The following is a 19,546-nucleotide window of genomic DNA, read 5'->3' as shown; positions in this document are numbered from 1 at the left end:
CCTAGTCCGTTCACATGGATTTCGAGATTCTGGAGTTTTAATCGTTCATTTTTGTAGTAAAATGTATCTTCCACTAGATGCCGCTGTATACGAGATTTTTCATTTTACGATTTTGCTCCGATTAAGATGCGAGTATTTTGTCAGTGGCATGAAATGATAAAAAAAAAAGAAAAAAAAAAAAGTATATGCTGGTAACAAAATGAGTACAAGCTTATTGATAAAGTCAATAGTAATTGACAGGGTCACAACAGGTCGGTGATAACGTTACTTTTCAACATGTTATTCCAGAGGATTTTTAGTCTTAAATTATTCTATCAAATATTAGATCTGTATGGCATTTTGTGCATTTTATGATTTAGTATGTCTTAATGGGTTGTTTAATTGGGGAAAAGGTTATTCTCATCTTATTTTCTGAAACTGAACGTGCACGTAATTCATTTTCTAATAGTAAAATAAGTCATTTCTCTCAGTTGTTAAAAGGCCAAACTGACTTTTATATATGAATCAAAAACTGAACTGACAGAAAATACACAGAATGTAAAGTGTGTTATGTACTGTCACAGCCGTAAGCAGAGAACTTCAGGTTTGTCGAGGTAAGGCTCAATGTAAAGCTCGTGAAAGGTGATACTGTAACTTTAAGGGAGAGGTGGGCTGCACAAAAATGACGCAGGAATAATAATGAAAAGGATGCTTCAAAATTCCTGACCAACTGCAGCGTGTGTGGTAACGAGCAGCACAGTTAACATATTCAAACAAGAGGAATTACAAAGAAAACCGGGGAGTTAGCTAGGGACACAGAAGACTAACCAAGGGAAGAAGGGTTCTGGAGACTTGAAGTAGCCTACAGGACACATACGCCATTCATTTGAAATCCCGAAAAGAGTGGAATTTTAACATAAGTTTAATTGCGGAGACCTCCACTATTATAGTTTACTGGAGTAAGAGAAAATAATTTTAAAAGAAAATCTTTAGAAAAAGTAACACTTAGGCTACTCCGTCAACTGATTTAAGAACATTTAAAGATACTACAACATGTTATATTTCCCGTATCTCTGCATCTCTATTTGGGTACTTGGGTTTCCTGTCAGGACAAGTGCATTGAATGAGAACGTCGACGTACTAGTGCTTTTACCTCAAAACAGTTCCTACATTTTTTCAATTTCAAGAGTTTCTCCAGCAATAGAATACGCAAGACAGCAACTTGCCAATGGTCACTTTGCTGGTTTGAATTTTAATTTTCAATATGTCAGTTCAGAATGTGGGGTGGATGCTCTGTTCGCGCTTGTGGACAGGGCGCCAGATGAACGACCTGACCTGATCTTCGGTCCTGTTTGCGAGTACGCTGCCGCTCCTGTGGTGAGGGTGGCATCACACTGGAACATCCCCGTCATGTCAGCAGGTGCTTTAGCATACGGCTTCATCAATAAAAACTCTGAATTCTCGCTTCTGACACGAACTGCTCCAAGTTACATGAAAATGGCGGAGACGTTCGCCGTTATGTCCCAACATTTTGGCTGGCGAAGCGTACTCTTGATATATCATGATGACAAAGAGGAAAGAAACTGCTACTTCACAGTGGAAGGTGTCCACGTCCTTTTGGAAGATGATCACGACATTTCTGTGTTTGTGATGGATTCTAGAGAACCGCTGACATACGTCGACGAGCTCATCAAGCCCATGTACGAGCATGAAGGTAGTAGCAACAGCATCCTAGAGAAATCAAGATGATCAGACTTTAGTTTTTAATTATTGACTTTCAGCAATGGAGGTTAGCTTATCAGCGAAAGTGTTATCACTTATTGACTAGACATTACAAAGCAAACGTAGGGTAACTTACGAAGTGCTGCTAAAAAGTATTGATCTCTCTTCTAATGTTTATTACCCACTGATATGCAATCGGTAACTAAGGGTGAGATTTTGTCGTGTAGCCTAATATTCTGTTTGTAACAATTTAAGACGAACTATTCCAGACACTGTGACTTGTCTTTCAAGATGTGTAAGGGGTCAGCTGAGTTGCACAAGAGTGCATGTGGAAAATATGATAAGAATTTTGACAGGCGTGCAACAATGGGCAAAGGTTTGGGAATTTTAGGTACCAATTCTAGGCTTAAGCACTCCTCCGAGCATTCACAGACTTTTTTAAACCAACGCAGATCAAGAGAAGGAAAGCATGTTGTATGTTGTTTGTTCTATTGCTGTTAACCAACCAGCATCCTAGTTAGAGCTCTCTAATGCTGATCATGCTGTTAATATTATAAAATCTGCCCTGCTCTCAAAAACATTTACAGGGAACTTATAGATCTAGACTTAGAGTCAATATTATTATAAACACACTGTCAATGTTTGAAGTATACATGATGGTTTTGTTGTCATTAGTTTAAATCAGACGTTAGATTTGTTTCAACTAGAAGTCTATATCTTACAAAAATTTATTATGGGTCACTGGCTTATTGAACTAAAAACAAGTTAAATCAAACTTGTTAAAAAAATATCTCAGGTGTGCAACTCAAACTCAAATGTGCAACAACAACATGTCCTATAACAGTAGAAACATCTTTTTATTATAATACCATGTTAAATAGTTACCATAATTACTATTGCACCAATACGGTAATACAGTAACATCATTATGTGTTTAGGGTGAAGTGACATTAAGAAAAATAAAATGCTATGCAATATGATTTAATAAGTGTAAGGGTAATAAAGCCAAAAACCTAAAATATACTGTATACATAGACACAATGGCTAGCAACTGCCTCCAATCCTGTGAATCACTGTGCTTTGTTGGCATACATACATACAATAACATTGGTGGTAATGGGTTTCTAGCTGGGAAGTAGCTGTACGTAAGGCATTTACACACATTTACAGGTAGAAATACAAGCATATTAGAAATACATTTGTCTGCTATAGTTTCCTTTGCTTATTTTCTTTGACCATTTTAGGTCACCTGAGAAAATAGCATTCGGGTATTATTTACATTTACGGCATTTAGATGATACTTTTATCCGAATCTTTCTCTTACAATGAAAGACGAATTTGGAAGGGAAAAAAAAGATTAGAAAAATCAGTTAAAACAGGACAGTTAAACCAGTGACATTAAATAATTGATATCAATTGGCCTGAATAATTAGCATAGCCAGTCTTTGCATAGATTGAATCTCAACAGTATTACATTCAAAGTTCCCAAGTATATAACAGCACTAACATAGCAATAATTACATTTATATTCACAATATCTAGCTCTGCTTAGCATTTTGAATGGAAGTCAATGAAAACAGATACTATGTCTAGCTTCTCTCAGAAATAGGTGAAATAGAAAGCCAAGTGGTATGGCTGGACAGAATTTCTTATATTTTATGTGATAAGAAATGTATTAAGCTCTAATTACATACTTCACAGTTTGGTTTGGCTCAAATGCAAATGTAATTTGAAACATGATTACAAAGTAGCATGTTGGTAGTAAAAAAAAAACTTATACAGCCTTTCAGGGGTTTCTTTCCATTTTTTTATACTTTAATATTTATTTACCCCCTTATACTGAGAAAACATATTTCTTTTTAACATGCTCTCTAGACATTACCACTAACATCTATCTGCACAAGGAACCTCTCAGCAAAATGTGGGTTCTGTAACACCATTTTCTCACACAGTAGCTTCTTTTGCATGTCAAACGTCTGTGCTTAGTTACTTGGAAGGTTTCTGTTTTATCTTTTGCCAGTGGTATCCTATGAATGTGTAACAGCTTTTCCACTATTGCCTTGAAATATCTAATGCTGTTAAAGTATCCCAGTGCTTTACCACCTTTTTGAACCAGGAGACCTCTTTCACATTGATGATCAGTCAGTGTGAACCTCTGTAGTACGTCCTTTGTACTGCATGCTGGTACTAATTATAATATTTAAATAAAATTGACCTTACCTTACCTTAAGGTGGCTAAGTGGATCACTTCAGGTTGTACTGTGGCAATAGCAAAGCACTGTAAGATGAAATACGTTAATTAAGGCCTATACTAGCATCTGAATATTAGTTCCAGTTTATGGAAATAAACTTGGCAGGGTGGTAGATCTCCAGGACCAGAGTTGACCACTGCTGGTCTAAGATTATGTATTAGGCCTCCCTGTAATAAAATTTGGGAACACTGTTCATCTTAGAATATTCTATATAATATTCTATATATCTCTAAGTCCTTCCTTCATCCTTTTCATCTCCCATCTCATGCATCATTATGAGATTTCTTCCTCTAAGTGGTTCCCTTACATACCTGAAAAATATCAACAGAGTACAAAGGCCCTATGTTGGTACCAAGGTATTGCAGTTCCATGTGAAGTTTGTTGAGGAGCTCCTTCTCTTTAGGTGTTAGATCTCACTCTAGTATGTTTCTCATCCTTTACCTTCTGAAGGTATTGTCACCTATGCACAATTGTGCATAGGTATTCTCTCAAACCTATTGTTCTCTCATTGCGTCTTTGTCAGGGTCCTCGGACTTGCTTCCATAGAACAAGTAAAAAGTGAGAAACCAATGTAAGCTTTCTGTTTGTAAACCAAAAGAACAAGAGACAATTGTCAGTACCTCAATGTGTACCAAACAAATTTTCTCAATATTTGTTTTAGACTACCACTAAAATATTCCAACCATTTGTAAAATATTTGTTGTACTGTAATTCATATATTTGGCATAGATCTGTATAATGACCTACTCTTCACCACAACAAATGATATCAATATTTCTGTGTTTTAAGGAGGTCCCTATAGGTGTATATACTATAAAGACCCAGTCTGACATGTGAGAGGAAGTAACCACAAGACAGTATAAGATAGGACAACACACTGTTCATTTAGAAAACTGATTTGTTTTCTAAATGAACATGTCCCCTGTAAATCTGTGAAAATATACTTTAGAATATAAAGTCTGTAAAAATTGATCCAAGACTAGGCATTTTCTGAAATTCTCCGACATTTGCCCTATGAACATCAAAATATTTTAAGGAACCAAATATATTGAGATAGAGTCCCTGCTATAGTCTCATCATCGATTTTCACTTCAAGTAGTGAATACTTTTAATATACAAGACTGCTCCAACTCTCAACAGGTGAGTGAAATTTTCCATATTACCATAGTTACTATAGGCAGTAGTATACATATTTGAATGTCCAAAGATATGCTGTTAGTCCATTTCCACTCTTTCTATAGACAGTGATTTGCATCTGTAGTATGTGTGTTTAGCAAGCCCTCCACAGCGATAGCCCTCCACAATATTTATCCAGGTTTGTTGTCATGTTTCCAACAGAAGTTGAAATCCAGACCATTTGTGTATAACACTTGTTGTTGGTATTTAGATTATATATAGCACAATGTGCCTAGTTTTTTGGCTTTTCTACACCCAATATGCAATAGCAGGAACCTTCTTAATTTTCTCAGGAACCTGCTTAGGATTGTTGTGTCCTAGCCATCATAGAAGGCCATTGGTTTGGATTCCTTAGTTTGGCTTTAGGAACATTCATCACTTGTAGAACCTCATTGAATCTGCTGTAAGGGTCCTGAACAGTCTACCTTGCCAAAGTGTTGCTGGTCAAGAAGCATTTGTAGTATGTCTTTTTATATTTGTTATACTTCATGCTGCTACAAACCTCCTGACCTTTACCAGTGAGAAGAATGACTTCAAAACCAATGCTTACATTAATTTGGTCTGATATCCTTTGTATCTAACTATTGTGCTCAGTGTGGAGGCAAATCTTAGAATTTTATTCCTCCCTGAATCCTCAGACCTTTTGCTCACAGAACCACCGAGTGTGCAATTCCTATTCATCATGATGTTCAGCTTATGCAACTCTGTGAGCACAGTTTTGCATAGTTTTGCTTGGTGTTGTGGGCAGAGCAAAGTGACTCTTCGACTTGTCTTTTTCTCAGGCAGCACATGTTTCAACATGTGTCGATCAAATTCACACACGTTTTCCTGCCCATTGCTTGGCATTGTGTATTTGGGTCTGCTTAACCTTCTTATCTTGGACTATGCTAGGTCATCCTATTAATACGGTGTAAGGCTGGAATTCCCAAAGCTTTCTCTAGTCTTTAGTGATGCTGCATATATTTCTATATATCCAGCTCAGTTCTTACCACACTATCTTCATCATTATCCCACTCAGATATAGATCCTTCACATCACCCTTACTTTGGAGGACACTTGCAGTCCCATGCATTGTAGAGTGGTGACACTGAATAAGTGATAGCCATAAAGGAAGCAAAAACACCAAAAAAATGACTGCTTTATCTTCATAAAATCAGAGTTTAAAAGGAGAAACCACAACCAAAATGGAAAAAAGTCCTTCCAGTTTTTTCATTAATTAATGAAGGATTTCTGGATTATATCTGTAAGTAGACCTACTTTAATCATGTAAGTAGGTAATTATGACCATGTAACAATTTTCATATTTACAAACTTGTGAAGATCACCCAATAGTTCTTTCTGACCTGAACTTATCTTTATTATAAATCTTTCAGAAACAAGCTGGGAGGCATCATGGGAACGTCTGACATCTGAAGTGCTGAAATACACAAAATACATCATACTACTAATGTAGCAGCAAAGTTTCAGAAAGAAAGATATGAATGATAGATGAGGACCAGATCATGTGTCCATTTTACTGTCAATACAGATGGTTATGTTTTATATCTAGGACAAATAACATGGTGGGTCTTTCAGGAATACAAAATATATTATAAGAAATATAATATGTGATGTGTAAATATTTACTGGGCTAAGCTTGAGAAACTTTTAACGTTCAGTTCAAGATGCCTTAAACTGAACTACCAAAGCTTTGAAATGTAGACTACTTTTGTCTGAGAGGGAATTATGCAAGGAAGTTTTAAATTCAGATTCTGGCCAACAACATGGATCTCACCTACTTTTTGCAAACATGTACTTACCTCTCTGTGTCTGACCTAATGGTATTGTAAAAAATTTGGAATAGAGCCAGACTTGCAGTTTTATTATGTAAAAGACATGGTTGTAAATATTCTGTTTCTATTTAAATAATTGTAACATTTCTTGTAAGGTCTTAATGATGAAGCATGACCAACAAGCCAGACTGTGTATTATTGTGTTTTTTATGTTACAGTGGATCAAGTGTACTTTGATGAGGATGGAATACAGTGTTGCAATGTTTTGACAGCAAATGACATGAGCACTGAACCATGCGTTGGCCCAGTGAGGGCCAGCAGACTAGACCTTGGGGCATGGATGAGAGAATTTACTGAGCAGAGATATGTTATTACACTCCCGTTTACGCTGCATTCTGCACTGATGTACAGAGGACCAGGCCATAGCTTCTTAATCTCACTAACAGCACACTACAAATTTGCACAGCAACAAAATTTGAATGCATGTGCTCAGAGCACCGCACTTTTTAAATGACGGCCGACAGTAAGTGTGCCATGTGTTGCCCTTCACATTCCTCAGCTTGTTTAAAACTAGCGTCAGTGGGAAAATCCAGATTTTTTGAAATATTGCTGGCTGGGGCCGTACCCCATGGAATCGGCAGAGAGTGGACACAGGGCCCGTAGTGTGCTGCACACTCTGTAATTAAAAGGTGCCATAGAGCAGGAGCACTGAGGTGAAGTTTGTCCCACTCAACTGAGGATATTTCAGGCAGCACGCTACACTGACAGAGTTGTGGGGAATGTTCCAGAACTCTGAATCTTCCTATTTATGGGACACTAAGATTTTTTTAAAACCTCTTTTTGCGTGCTTGTTTGTTTGTTTGTTTGTTTTTTAGCTCTCTTGCTGCATGGGAAAATATTTTATCCATCCAACTCTCTTTTTTGGTTAAAATTAAGTTATTCTGCAGTTTACATGGAATACCCTTTTTGTTTTTTTAAATACATATTAGACTTGACATTCAAGCTGACATACATCCGTTATTGATTAATTAATTTGTGTTGCAATCTTTGAAGGAAGGCCAGAGCATAAACGTTTAACGGCTAAAAAAGTCTACACCGAGCACTGCGTCAAAGATACCTGTAATGTGTGTTTCATATATTACCTATAAATCTTTTACAAGAAAGGAGTGCTCACATTTATCTCATAAACATAATCAGAAAAGCACTTTTAAGCAACTTATCCTCATAAGTGGAGCTGTAAAAATACAAAGAAAATGCAGTGCCATCATCATTATATTTGACCCCTTGAGCAAAGTTTAAAAAAAAAAATCTAAACAATAATAACAACAAGAACAACAACATCAATAAAAGTGGTACACCAGTACTTACAAATTGATTCTGATTTTGTGTTTTTCCCTTGATATCTTTGCAGTGGTGATCATGTGCACCTATGCAGATGTAGTGCGAGAGATCATGCTGAATGCCCATAGACGGAGATTAACCACCAGCAATAGACTTTTCTTCAACATTGAGCTCTTCAACTCCTCCTCTTATGGTAAAAGTTCTTCAATCTTTGTCTCTGCTCATGTTTGGACTCTGCACTGATTACAGAGCTTATCTTCATAGTCAAGATGCTCCACTGCATTGTATAATGCGTTATAGAATTTTCCCACTCTGTCCCTTGGCAGAGTTAGGCTATCCAAGAGAAAGAAAAGCCAAGGCTTCCAGCTGTTCTGTTTGACAGAGATTACATTCAGGAGCTACAGGCTCTAAAAGATTTGGTTCAGGAAAGCAGTGCCTGTATTTTGTTTGCTGTGCAGGCCATCAAGATGTTCCTTTGTAGTCCAGAACTAACTATGTCTAAAAAGAATCCATGATTGTTCCAAAAGTAATTTGTCACTTTTACAGTATGATGCTTCAAAATATTGCTTAAATATGTATGGCCATTCAAATTAAATGGCTCAGTCAAGACATAGTGATGTTTTATTCTAGCATTTCTAAAATTATCAAACATTTCTCCAATCCCATTAAATATATTATAAAATTACAACAGGACTGTAAGGCTATCTAGAATTTAATTCTCATTATACTTTATTGCCACATTCAGCCAAAGAAAACCCTTTTAAGCATAAGCCATCTATTGTGATTTGTTCATGTACAAACAAAACATTATTTCACAGGAGATGGATCTTGGAGGAGAGGAGATCGATATGACAATGAAGCAAAGGCAGCCTATGCTTTTCTGAATACAGTGACACTACTGAGGTCCACCAAGCCTGAGTTTGAGAATTTCTCTATGGAGATGAGGAAATCCTACCAGAAAATGGGAGTCGATGTTTGTGAAGTAAGTTTGCTGCAGTAATGTACGTAAGTCTTTTACAGTATTACAACATTGCTGCGTATTAGTATGTGTCATTGTATTCACATTTAAGAAAAACATTGTCATGTCAGTGTTCAGTTGCATTTATATACAAGAAATGTATTGACAGCTCTCTCTCTCTCTATATATATATATATATATATATATATATATATATATATATATATATATATATATATAAAATGTATTATTTATATTCATTATTATTTATATTCATGTTTTACATGATTGCATTTAAAAATATATTTTATTTTTGCTATTGAAACTTGGGTGACCTTTCCAAATTGATTTTTATTTATTTATTTTATATTATTATTATCATTATTAATAATAATAATAATTTTTACTTTTTAAAACAATTTGAGATTGATTAAAATACCAAGTATTTGAAAAAATATTTGAATTGTTCAGGCCAGCCCTATTTATGTCACATTTATGTTCACACACAATTAGCTCTGTTTGCATGATCTGATGAAATAACATCACATGAATGAATGAATGAATGAATACTGAATACTGGAGCAACTAGTTTTTTTAATACATTTCCTTGGAATATATATATATATATATATATATATATATATATATATATATATATATATATATATATATATATAGAGAGAGAGAGAGAGAGAGAGAGAGAGAGAGAGAGAGAGAGAGAGAGAGAGAGAGAGAGAGAGAGAGAGAGAGAGAGTCATTGCTAGTGTCCTTGTCACTACTGGTAGCCTGCGGCGGTACCTGCAGACCATTCAGGTAGCACAGGTTGTCCGGCTCCTCCAGGATGTCCTGATGTCCTGATCCATGTCTGGCAGGAGAACCCAAGGACAGCATTCACAGTCTTATCAGGAGCATGCCTAGATGTCTTTGGGTGTATACAGGCACTTGGGGGCCATACATACTACTGAGTTACATTGAGTTGCCATGATGAAATTCATGTAAATTGTATCAGCATGTGATTTAAATTTTTTTGTTTGATTTTTGGTGTTTTTGAATTCAGCCTTCAGTGGGTTGATGATTTTGGTTTGCAATGACTATTCTTATGTCATTTTGTTCTCAACAAAGCACACAATTTATATCAGTAAAGATTAACAACTTGAATCTTTCATTCATCAAGATCCAATGTGTGATTCCAGTTTTACCTCATTTTTTTGAGCAGTTTAAATAATATTATATTCATGGAGTTTAACCAAGGTTATTAGACAAAGAACAAAGAACAAAGTTTATTCCTGGAATTCCCATATTTTAGCCCATGCTGGAACACAGTTATTATTTTTAAGTTGTCAAACAACATTTCTGTTTCAATTGACAGTGCTTTGTCCATTTGAATTTAGAAAGTACAGAAATTCCAAGTCAAAGTCATGACTGCTTCATCCTTATACAGTGTACTGTGTTCTGCTCATACATTTGGCTCCTAAAGTATGTGTTTATTAGTCAGTGAGTTTAAGAGAAGGTTCTCCAGGTTTGACACTAAGATTCAGGAGGATTGCATACCATTGATCCTCTTATATGATAGAAATATTATAAATGCAATATGAAGACAGGCCTATTACTGATAAAACTCTAAAGGCATTGGAGAAAAGGTAACTTCAAACACCATTCCTGTTTTCTATTCTTGGTTCACAAAGCACTGCAATGCATTAAGCATTCCAAATATGACTGAAACATCACCTCACATATAGAATTGCTAAATCTTGCTGTCAACTTGTTTACTTAGTTCCCAAACATTCCAAATGGTATATCAAACACTGACAGCTGACCCGTGACAGTTTTGAACAGCGTTGACTATTTCACGTGTTCTAAGTCTGTAACTCCTCTATTTGTAGTCAATCAACTTCTTGCTATCTGTCATTGGGTATTTGATGTGGTGAGAGCAAGCACCAGACATTCAGGCAGGCCACTACACTAAATGCAAAGTCCACTACATTTACTCTGACTGCTTGTGAATGCCTGAATGGACTAACCTTTGGTTCCATAAAGTGCTCATAGGAGTTCTAGGAGTGACACAGCTGTTCTGGCTGGCTCTTTGTCAGTGGCATGTCAGGTCCCTTGAAAAACCTTCAGTAAATTGTCAGGGGAGACAGCGGGAGCTGTCATATTGAAACAAATAGTTGCTGCTGAATCAGTTTGCTGAGGTTAATAAGCTCAGCAGGGTCCCTGCCACTTTCCAATGGTTTAGCTGCCAGATTAGCAGGAGGGACAGAAGGCAGAACTTCTGCTCTCTGGATGGGGACCATAGGCTGGTGTAGGGTCATCAAAATCCACAGTCAGGAACCTACTGTATGTGAACAAAGAGTATTCAGAGTTTGCACAATTATTTTATTGTGCGAGCTTTTCAAGTTACATGTGCCCTATGCAAGTATGGTCTTACTAGCCTTGATTTGCAAGATCAGTAATATGTCAGGAGCTGGGTTTCCTGCAGAAGAGGCTTGTACCATCTGTTCATTTTGCCGAGTCCGGTGTTGTGTTGATGGATACTAAATTACTGACTGGGGTGAAGAATGCCTGCTTTATTTATTAAGGAAGATGATACATTTTTTTGGACTGGCTTACTTACAGTGGGTCATGCTCTTATGGGCACTCAAGCCTGTTTCCAGCAATTCATGCAGGCAAAGCAGTCTTGTCCATTTGCACAGTACTTATCACATATATAAACCTGCAGACGACATATTCTCTTGAAACTGAATGCTTAATTATGTACAATGCAAACAAAGTTACCTTTTTCATATTATCCATCTTAGTTTAGACTGTGAAGTTGAAATAGTATGATCACAAATTAGCAAAGATATTTTGTTGATGATTTTGATGGCAGAGCTTCTGTATGCAAGACATGGTGACAAAAGTAACTGAATTTTATTTATATATATATATATATATATATATATATATATATATATATATATATATATATATATATATATATATATATATGTCTTAATTTAATTCTGTAAATAGTACATATTTGGAAGATTTAAGACATAGAAACAGGAGACAGTATTCATGTAAGGCAATGTTCAGTTTTCTTCAGGTTAAAAAACAGCCAAGATGTGCTTTTAAATAAACAATTAGTTGCATGTTGCTGAAAAAATGTAGTTTAACATGTAACAGAGTTATCATACTGTCCTTCTTGATTGTTGATTTGTCCTGGCATTGTCTCAGCTCTTACATAGCTGTCACTTGCAATCTATGAAGTTCAAACTTGGCAACAAAATGAATGCCAATTAGTAGACTTTTTACCACAGATGTTAGCATTTCTCATAGGCTATCTGCTTAGTCTCTTTTTACAATAAGGGCAGCCACTCTAGGGACTGTTACAAAAATCTAAATCACAGTAGTTGGTTTTGTCTTTAGACAGTTTATATTATTTGACTTCCAGATGTATCATCTTCATACAAAGCACTCAAAATCAGATGACTTGCAAAGAAATGTTCCAATTTAGAAGGCAGTTACACCTGAAAACAGTTGATTGAGCCTGCCTTTAACATCAGTGGAGTGAATAAGGGAATGCTCTGTTGAATTCCTCTGTGCATTCTAATTCACTGCCCTAGGTTGCAGATGGGTGTAATTGTCTTTTTCCTCAGAGCCATAATCTCTTATCTTGAGCAAATGCACAGATAACATTTTCTGCACCCTTAAGGAGACATGATGCCTCGTGAGACATGAACTGGCTGTGACAAATTTGCAAGAAAGAGACAAACAAAGGAAGTTACACACCCAGCATTTTTGCAGTCTGTGTAAAGTATGTTGTCACAGCAGTGCTCAGGACAATCACTGCTACATGATGTCGACTGGACCTTTTTCTTAATAGGTATTTTGTTTATAGTCATCCAGTTTAAGTGGGTTTACACATGTGATTTCAGAGTGGCATATAAAATAAGAATTGTCTGACCACAATTTAAATATGCATAAATGTTTGTGTATAGCAAACAATACCTTTTTTATTTTGCTTAGAGTACCAGAGTGATTTGTCTTTTTCAGAACAAATTAGTAAAAGCAGATCCAAGAGTCAAAAAAGTGAGGGTTATTTAAAGTGACTGAAAGCATGCAAAAATAAATTTCTTTACTTCACATTTTAATCTATTTATGCCATATAATTCCCACTGAGCCAAATATGAGATCTGCATGTTCATAATACAAAGCTGTAGGTCTCATGGACAGCATGATTGAAATGTTTTGTTCTGACATTTACATCAGGGCTCTGTTGCTGGTTAGTGACAGTAAGACTGTGTTGGGTAATACTACTCCAGAGTGAAGAAACTGATGTGGTTGCTCATTTTGGTGCTGGTCACTAAGGTTAATCCATCTGATGGAAAGGCTACAGGCAAAAGCCTTAAAGCTAATGAGATGTGAGCAAAATTCCATTTTGACTAAATTTCATAATGACTAAAATGATTTGCTGAAGCCTGTGTAATTTCCTGGATTTTGATTATGAATGCATGCACAGATACTGATGTTTCCCTCACAGAAATTTCAATGGTGTTTTCTCAATTTCTGCTATAGTTATTGCTTTCTTTATCTCTAACAGTGAATCTGATGTTTACAAAAACTGCGGTCAGCTTTATACACACATAAACACACACACACAAATGCCATAGCCTCAAGCAATGTAAAGTGTTTTCCCTCGTTACAAAATAGTAACCCAGGGTGATTGCTCCATTTAAAAAGGCTGCAAACTGTGAGTTTGCAGGGCATAAATCCAAGCCCATGACAGTGGCCTCATTCCAGGGAAGACGTAACTCTCTGGTTCAACATCTCTTTCTTATGACACATGAGGCCAAAGCCCTGTGTGGTCTTCATGGCTGGCTTCTCCCAGTAACCTGGCTACCACCATTAGGCTGCCTGCACATGACGTACAGCTCAGTGATATGTTTCCCTTTTCAGCGAAGATTCACAGGCTTTCGCTCAAGGAATTATTTCCTCCTAAAAGTTGGCAACCTGGTGTCTGGTTTGAATACAGGAGGGATAAGACCTGCCACAGGCTGTTTTTCCTTCATTATTATATCCTGTTTCACAAGAGCAGCTATAAAGAATGGACATTTTTTTCCAGCATTTCTGGATGTCTTTTATAAATTAGGCTGAAAAGCTGATGACTGTGCACAGGCAGTTCATGTATGGGTGTTTACAAAACCTGTTACCAGCGGTGCGTGATCTCCAGTGTTAGCAGGGTTTACATTTTGCAGTGACAAGGACATGCTTCAAATGAGGAATGTCCATTCAAATACATTGCGTTGCTGAACTGCAAACTGTGCTTCCTATGAAAACACTGTGGGCTTTGTTATTATCAGAACACTCCGAGATTCCTCTGCAGCTTCCACTCTCAGAAAAGAATATGTATATAAACAGTTATATAACTATATCAGCTTTTCCTGCTGCTCTACTCCTATTAGGCGAAGGTGAATGTAAATATACAGCGATCCCAGCCACAAGTTATTGAATCTCCCCCAAGCAGCAGTCCCACTAAGTCCTGGGTTTTACTATTGTTTGCTTTGGGAAGCACTCACGCAACATGTTGTAACCCAGGAATGAACCATTAGTCCTTATCGTAACATAAGGGACTATTATTAGCGTTAGTGTTTTCAATGTTTAGATCTCATGTACTTCTTATTGACAGATGCTTTAACTGGGGAGGCATTATTAGCAAATGACTCAGTTTTATTAGCAAACTGTGGTTCTATTTTGACAACTCCACATGATCTGTTCTTGTACTATTGGCATGATCAGAAAGGTGTAGGTTGTGTGCGATTCTGGCGGTAGAACCCACAACTCACAGGTCATTTGCATACCTGTGCTCCTACTTGGAGTTATGGCACATTTCTTTGCTTATTCTTGGCTTTTATAGTTTTCAGTTTAATCAGTGTGAAAAAGTATTATTAAAGGGCACCAAGACCTAGAATCTTAGAGACCTAGAAGACCTTAAAGACAAATCCAGTCTTCTAAGCTTTTAAACATATCCCATAATCTGATTGGTAAGGGTGTACAAGTTTAGTATTCATCACATCTCAGTTTAGAATGTAATTTAATACTATTACAGTTCTTTTTGTGAGTTAACTGATTTGACTTGGTTTCTAAAGTCTTCCTCCTTTTGATATGTTGCAGATCAACATGTTTATGGAGGGGTTCCATGATGCTTTACTGCTGTATGCACTTGCCTTAGATGATGCAATGAAAAGCGGTTACACTAAGAAGAATGGAAAGGAGATCACACAAAGAATGTGGAACAGAACATTTGAAGGTAACTAGTGACATTAGTACAGCTTAAAAAAACATAAAGGATTTATTTTCTAAGTCTAAGTAAAATGAAAAAAGCACTGGTTAATCCAGCCTATCATTCAATGACATAATGGCCTTGGTCTGCCACATGACCTTTTTTGATGTAAACTGACCAGCAGTTATTTATATACAAGTGTTTCTTGAGAAAAATGTCTTAACGAATAGGAAACAAATCTGTGATGGACCCAGATGGGGAAAAGTAAACAGCTGCAAAAAAGCACATTTTTAGGCTTAATATTTGTTTACTTTTAGATCTTAATATTTACTTTAATATTAATATTAAGCTAACTCAAGAGGCAAGAAGAAATCTTATAATAAGAATCATTTACATGGGCTGTAGAATTCACATTGTAACATTTAATTCAATTTAGTAGTTATCCAGTATTCTTTCCACTTTCATTCATAAGCTTCACTTACAAAATAGGTGCTCAGCCATGTCTGCCGTCCAACATGGTCTTTTATTGACCGCAATGCCAGAACCAAACGTGAAATAACAATGTTATGTTCTGTGGGAATCATCAGGAACAGGGTCATGTTTTCTTGTTAAATGAAATAATATTTTAAAAATGTCAAGAATTTGGGAACTCAGGCACAGGGATGAAATTACCATTTCTGCAGACTATGCCAACAAAAACGGCGGGAGGCAGATGAGATTTCCCGTTGTATTGGCCGCCTGGAATTTTGTGGATTCTTGCTGGTGTTTTCCTTGGAATGTCTGACTCTTCCAGATAATTAATTTTCACATTCCTTGCATTCTGTTGCCCAGGCATTGCTGGCCAGGTGTCTATGGACGCCAATGGTGACAGAAACGGAGATTTCTCTGTGATAAGCATGACAAACCATGAAACAGGATCCCATGAGGTAAGAGCACTGCCTGATAATGCCTGTTTTTATCAAAAGAATAAGGAGTCTGTATGTAACCCTGTGAATGCCAGGGTTATGCTATTGTATTAACATTAAAAGTTAATACACAGTTTATTATGCCAGTGGGGGAATATGGCATGTAATGAATATACAATTATATAGTAGAATTTCAGTTGTTATCTAAAGTTTAAATATATTATTGTATTGTATTATATTAGTCACCAGAACCAAATTATAATAAGGCACTTATTACTTATTCAAATAAATTCAGTAGTCAGTAAAAATAAACTGTAGCCCTAATGACATGGAAATTAGAAGTCTACACTGCCACAAACAAAGTCTATAAGTGATCAATAAGCGTTCATTAAAAAAAAGCATGTGTGTTTTTTCCCATTCACCTGTTGGTGATCACAGGCTTGCATGGTTACACACAACCCCCTCTGTGTATATCTGCATTATTATTTATGTTCTGTTAAGTTATGCATTATGTGACTTGTACAATTTTAAAGAGGTCTGGATAATAATGCATACTTTGACATGTTTTTTTGCGTCTTTGTTTTCTTAGACTGTTATGAGCTATTTTGGCACCAATGGAAGTTTGCAGATAAATCCAGACTTTGACCCTAAACTGTTCACTGTCCAAGGGGCACCAGGACCTCCATCCTCACAACCAACAGACCAATCATGTAAATTACCTCTGTCACTTTAAGACCTGTAGAAGTATGGTTTGTATTAAACACTTTTGAGCTACATGGATAGCTCAGAGGCTAGTCAGTGTTGCTAAAAAAAGATAGATGACTAAAAACAAAAGCATTCAACTAACGTTTTAATTAAATCTTTAGTTGAATAAAAGCTTTTTTTGAGAAAAAAATAATTTCTAACATTATGGTCTTTGATATTTATGAAAGCTCTCCTGACTTATTCAGGATACTTAAAACTGTAAAGAAAATGAACTTGCATGCTCTTGGTAGGCTTAAAGTGTAATCTTCCTTACTAATGACATAATTTTCTCTCCTAAGCAGGTGGACTAGGCTTATCAGCAGTGACTGGAATTATAGTTGGAGGACTTCTTGGAACAGCACTACTTATGGCATTCTACTTTTTTAGGTAAAACATAAGATGAATAAAGGAAATGCTGTCAGCTCATTACTGTGTCTTCAAAATCCATTCCAGCATAACAGACACTGTTAGGAGTATATAAACCTTTACTACTGAAATACAGTTAGGCTATAAAACAGGAAATATGTCATTAGTTTGATATGTCATTAGTTTTTAATAGATTGCAAATTTCCTACAATAGCTCCTATATATTTTTTAATGGTTTCAGAGTGTTAGAATGAAAAGTTTCCCTCTGCTGCACTACATCATTATATTTCATCTTCTCAAAAGTCCTAGCAAAGAGTATAAAGATGGCCATAAAAAATAAAACATGACCATAAAGAAATGTTCTATTCTTCACGAAGAAAAATTCTGCTTGGTTCCTCAGGAAGAATTACAGGATAACCATAGAAAGGAGGACACAGAGAGAACAGTGTGATGGCAAGCATCGTCAGTTAAGAGAGGACTCCATCAGATCAAACTTCTCTGCAGCGTAGGCTGTACCAGACCAACAAACATGCAAGTGGCAGTCCAGATCTGGCGAAGGTGTGTGTCAGATGTGTCTACAGACTAAATAAACACCATCCCAGGAGTCCTGAAGTATTTAAAGACATACTGTAGTTTTTTTCTTGTAAATGTCTCTTGTTCTTTACTTTCATAAACTCAGGAAAGTTACTTTAATTAAAGAGAGCTGCTTGTATGGCTTCTTGAATGAAAAAAGATGGGTCTGTTTTTGTTCAACTATAGACCTTGTGCTTTCTGAACAAGTTAGCCTTGAAGATGAATTTGTAAAGGCCCCATATTGTACTGAAGTCTGTTCAGTTCTTGGATTGGTGGAGACTGGCAATGACGAGTTAAAGGTATATCAGCAAATGTAAGTAGAAGAGAGGAAAGGGTTATAGAAGATGGAATGCTTTCTACTCACAGATCATTAAAATACATGTGAGGAGTGAGGATTCTATCTTAAGGTTTGGTGTAGTCTTTAAGAAGAGGCACTGATCAACACACCTGATTTGAACTGTAAAACAAAATCTTAAAATCATAAGATTATGATTTGTAAAACTGATGCTTTCACATGAAATGTTAATGTTAAGGAATGTTATTAAAGAATGAGACATCAGTTACACATCTCTGATGGACAGGCTGCACATTTTAGTTTGTCCAAAATATAAATGATAGAGGCCAGCGTCAGTTGATTAGGGAGAGGAGGCTCTTAAAGGAAATACAGATATGAATAATAATAAATAATGAATAATAATGTTTTTGGAAAAAAAAACCTATGTTTATAAGTAGAAATTATATTGCACATGTACATTTTTGGAAAATCCATATATGTATCTAAATCTACTTTGTCAGGAAATGCTCCTTAATACACCATTTTAATTCTATATGAAATATATATTTTCCATGTGTCAAATTTAGATGTTAAAATGTGAGATTTCACATAATGCTGTGTTTAAAGTTTGTGCAAACATATATTCTAGGGTTTTATTCAAGATTAGTTGCAATTGCAAATGTGTACTGATGTAAGTAAATGTATCTACATAATGTGATGTTATTTATTGATCTTTATTTGGTAGAGGTTTCTGTTCCTTAGTGTTGATTTATTAATGTTTTTTTTTTCTTGTGTGGAACATAAAGAACCCTTTTTTAATAAAACAGTTTATCTGCCATGTGGAGCATATTTTGCTTGATCATTTGTGTACATGGCTGTGTAAACAAACCCAGGCAGAACTGTAACTTATTTATATTACCATACATATTGACAAATAAACAACAAATATTTTACCCGCTTGCATGTAGAATGTAATTATTTGTAATTAATATTACAAATACATTATTACAAATAATGTAATTATATGTAATTATTTCTATGATTTTGGACTTTGGGAGGAAAAATTGAATACTTAACAATTAGATTGTATTGTGAGCTCGAAAAAAATTTTTGGTGCAGTTTCATAGCAGGCTATGGTTGCCAAGCAACATAAAGGTTTGAACTACTCATCTTTCTGTGTATGTAGAGTATTTAACAACTGCTTCAAAGTTGCCTCATCCAA

At 35.9% G+C, this 19,546-nt stretch overlaps 1 protein-coding gene across 3 annotated transcripts; it reads left to right on the top strand.

Annotated features, from left to right (window-relative positions):
• The first annotated feature begins 744 nt into the window (after positions 1-744).
• npr3 (natriuretic peptide receptor 3) lies at positions 745-19,277 on the top strand. Of its 3 annotated transcripts, XM_027029321.2 has the most exons (9): positions 745-1,693; positions 8,313-8,435; positions 9,061-9,224; positions 15,354-15,489; positions 16,294-16,388; positions 16,957-17,077; positions 17,411-17,498; positions 17,878-18,035; positions 18,237-19,277. In XM_027029321.2, the coding sequence occupies exons 1-8, from the start codon at positions 1,033-1,035 to the stop codon at positions 17,984-17,986; spliced, it is 1,497 nt and encodes a 498-aa protein (XP_026885122.1). In that variant the 5' UTR covers positions 745-1,032; the 3' UTR covers positions 17,987-18,035; positions 18,237-19,277. The 3 variants fall into 3 exon arrangements, with proteins under 3 accessions (XP_026885122.1, XP_026885131.1, XP_026885114.1); XM_027029330.2 differs by having other exon boundaries at positions 17,414-17,498; positions 17,878-19,277; XM_027029313.2 differs by having other exon boundaries at positions 17,878-19,277.
• The last annotated feature ends 269 nt before the right edge of the window (positions 19,278-19,546 follow it).

This window comes from Electrophorus electricus, chromosome 9 (genome assembly GCF_013358815.1).
Source record: "Electrophorus electricus isolate fEleEle1 chromosome 9, fEleEle1.pri, whole genome shotgun sequence".
Classification (NCBI taxonomy): Eukaryota; Metazoa; Chordata; class Actinopteri; order Gymnotiformes; family Gymnotidae; genus Electrophorus; species Electrophorus electricus.
The sequence above is the reverse complement of the archived record's forward strand: the minus strand, read 5'-3'. Positions and strand labels throughout refer to the sequence as shown.

Excerpts from the sequence above, each read along its gene's own strand:
- npr3 (XM_027029321.2), top strand. The coding sequence starts at position 1,033 with ATGTTATATTTCCCGTATCTCTGCATCTCTATTTGGGTACTTGGGTTT. Across the intron at positions 9,225-15,353 it reads TGGGAGTCGATGTTTGTGAA|ATCAACATGTTTATGGAGGG; the intron begins GTAAGTTTGCTG and ends GATATGTTGCAG. Across the intron at positions 17,078-17,410 it reads ACAACCAACAGACCAATCAT|CAGGTGGACTAGGCTTATCA; the intron begins GTAAATTACCTC and ends TTCTCTCCTAAG.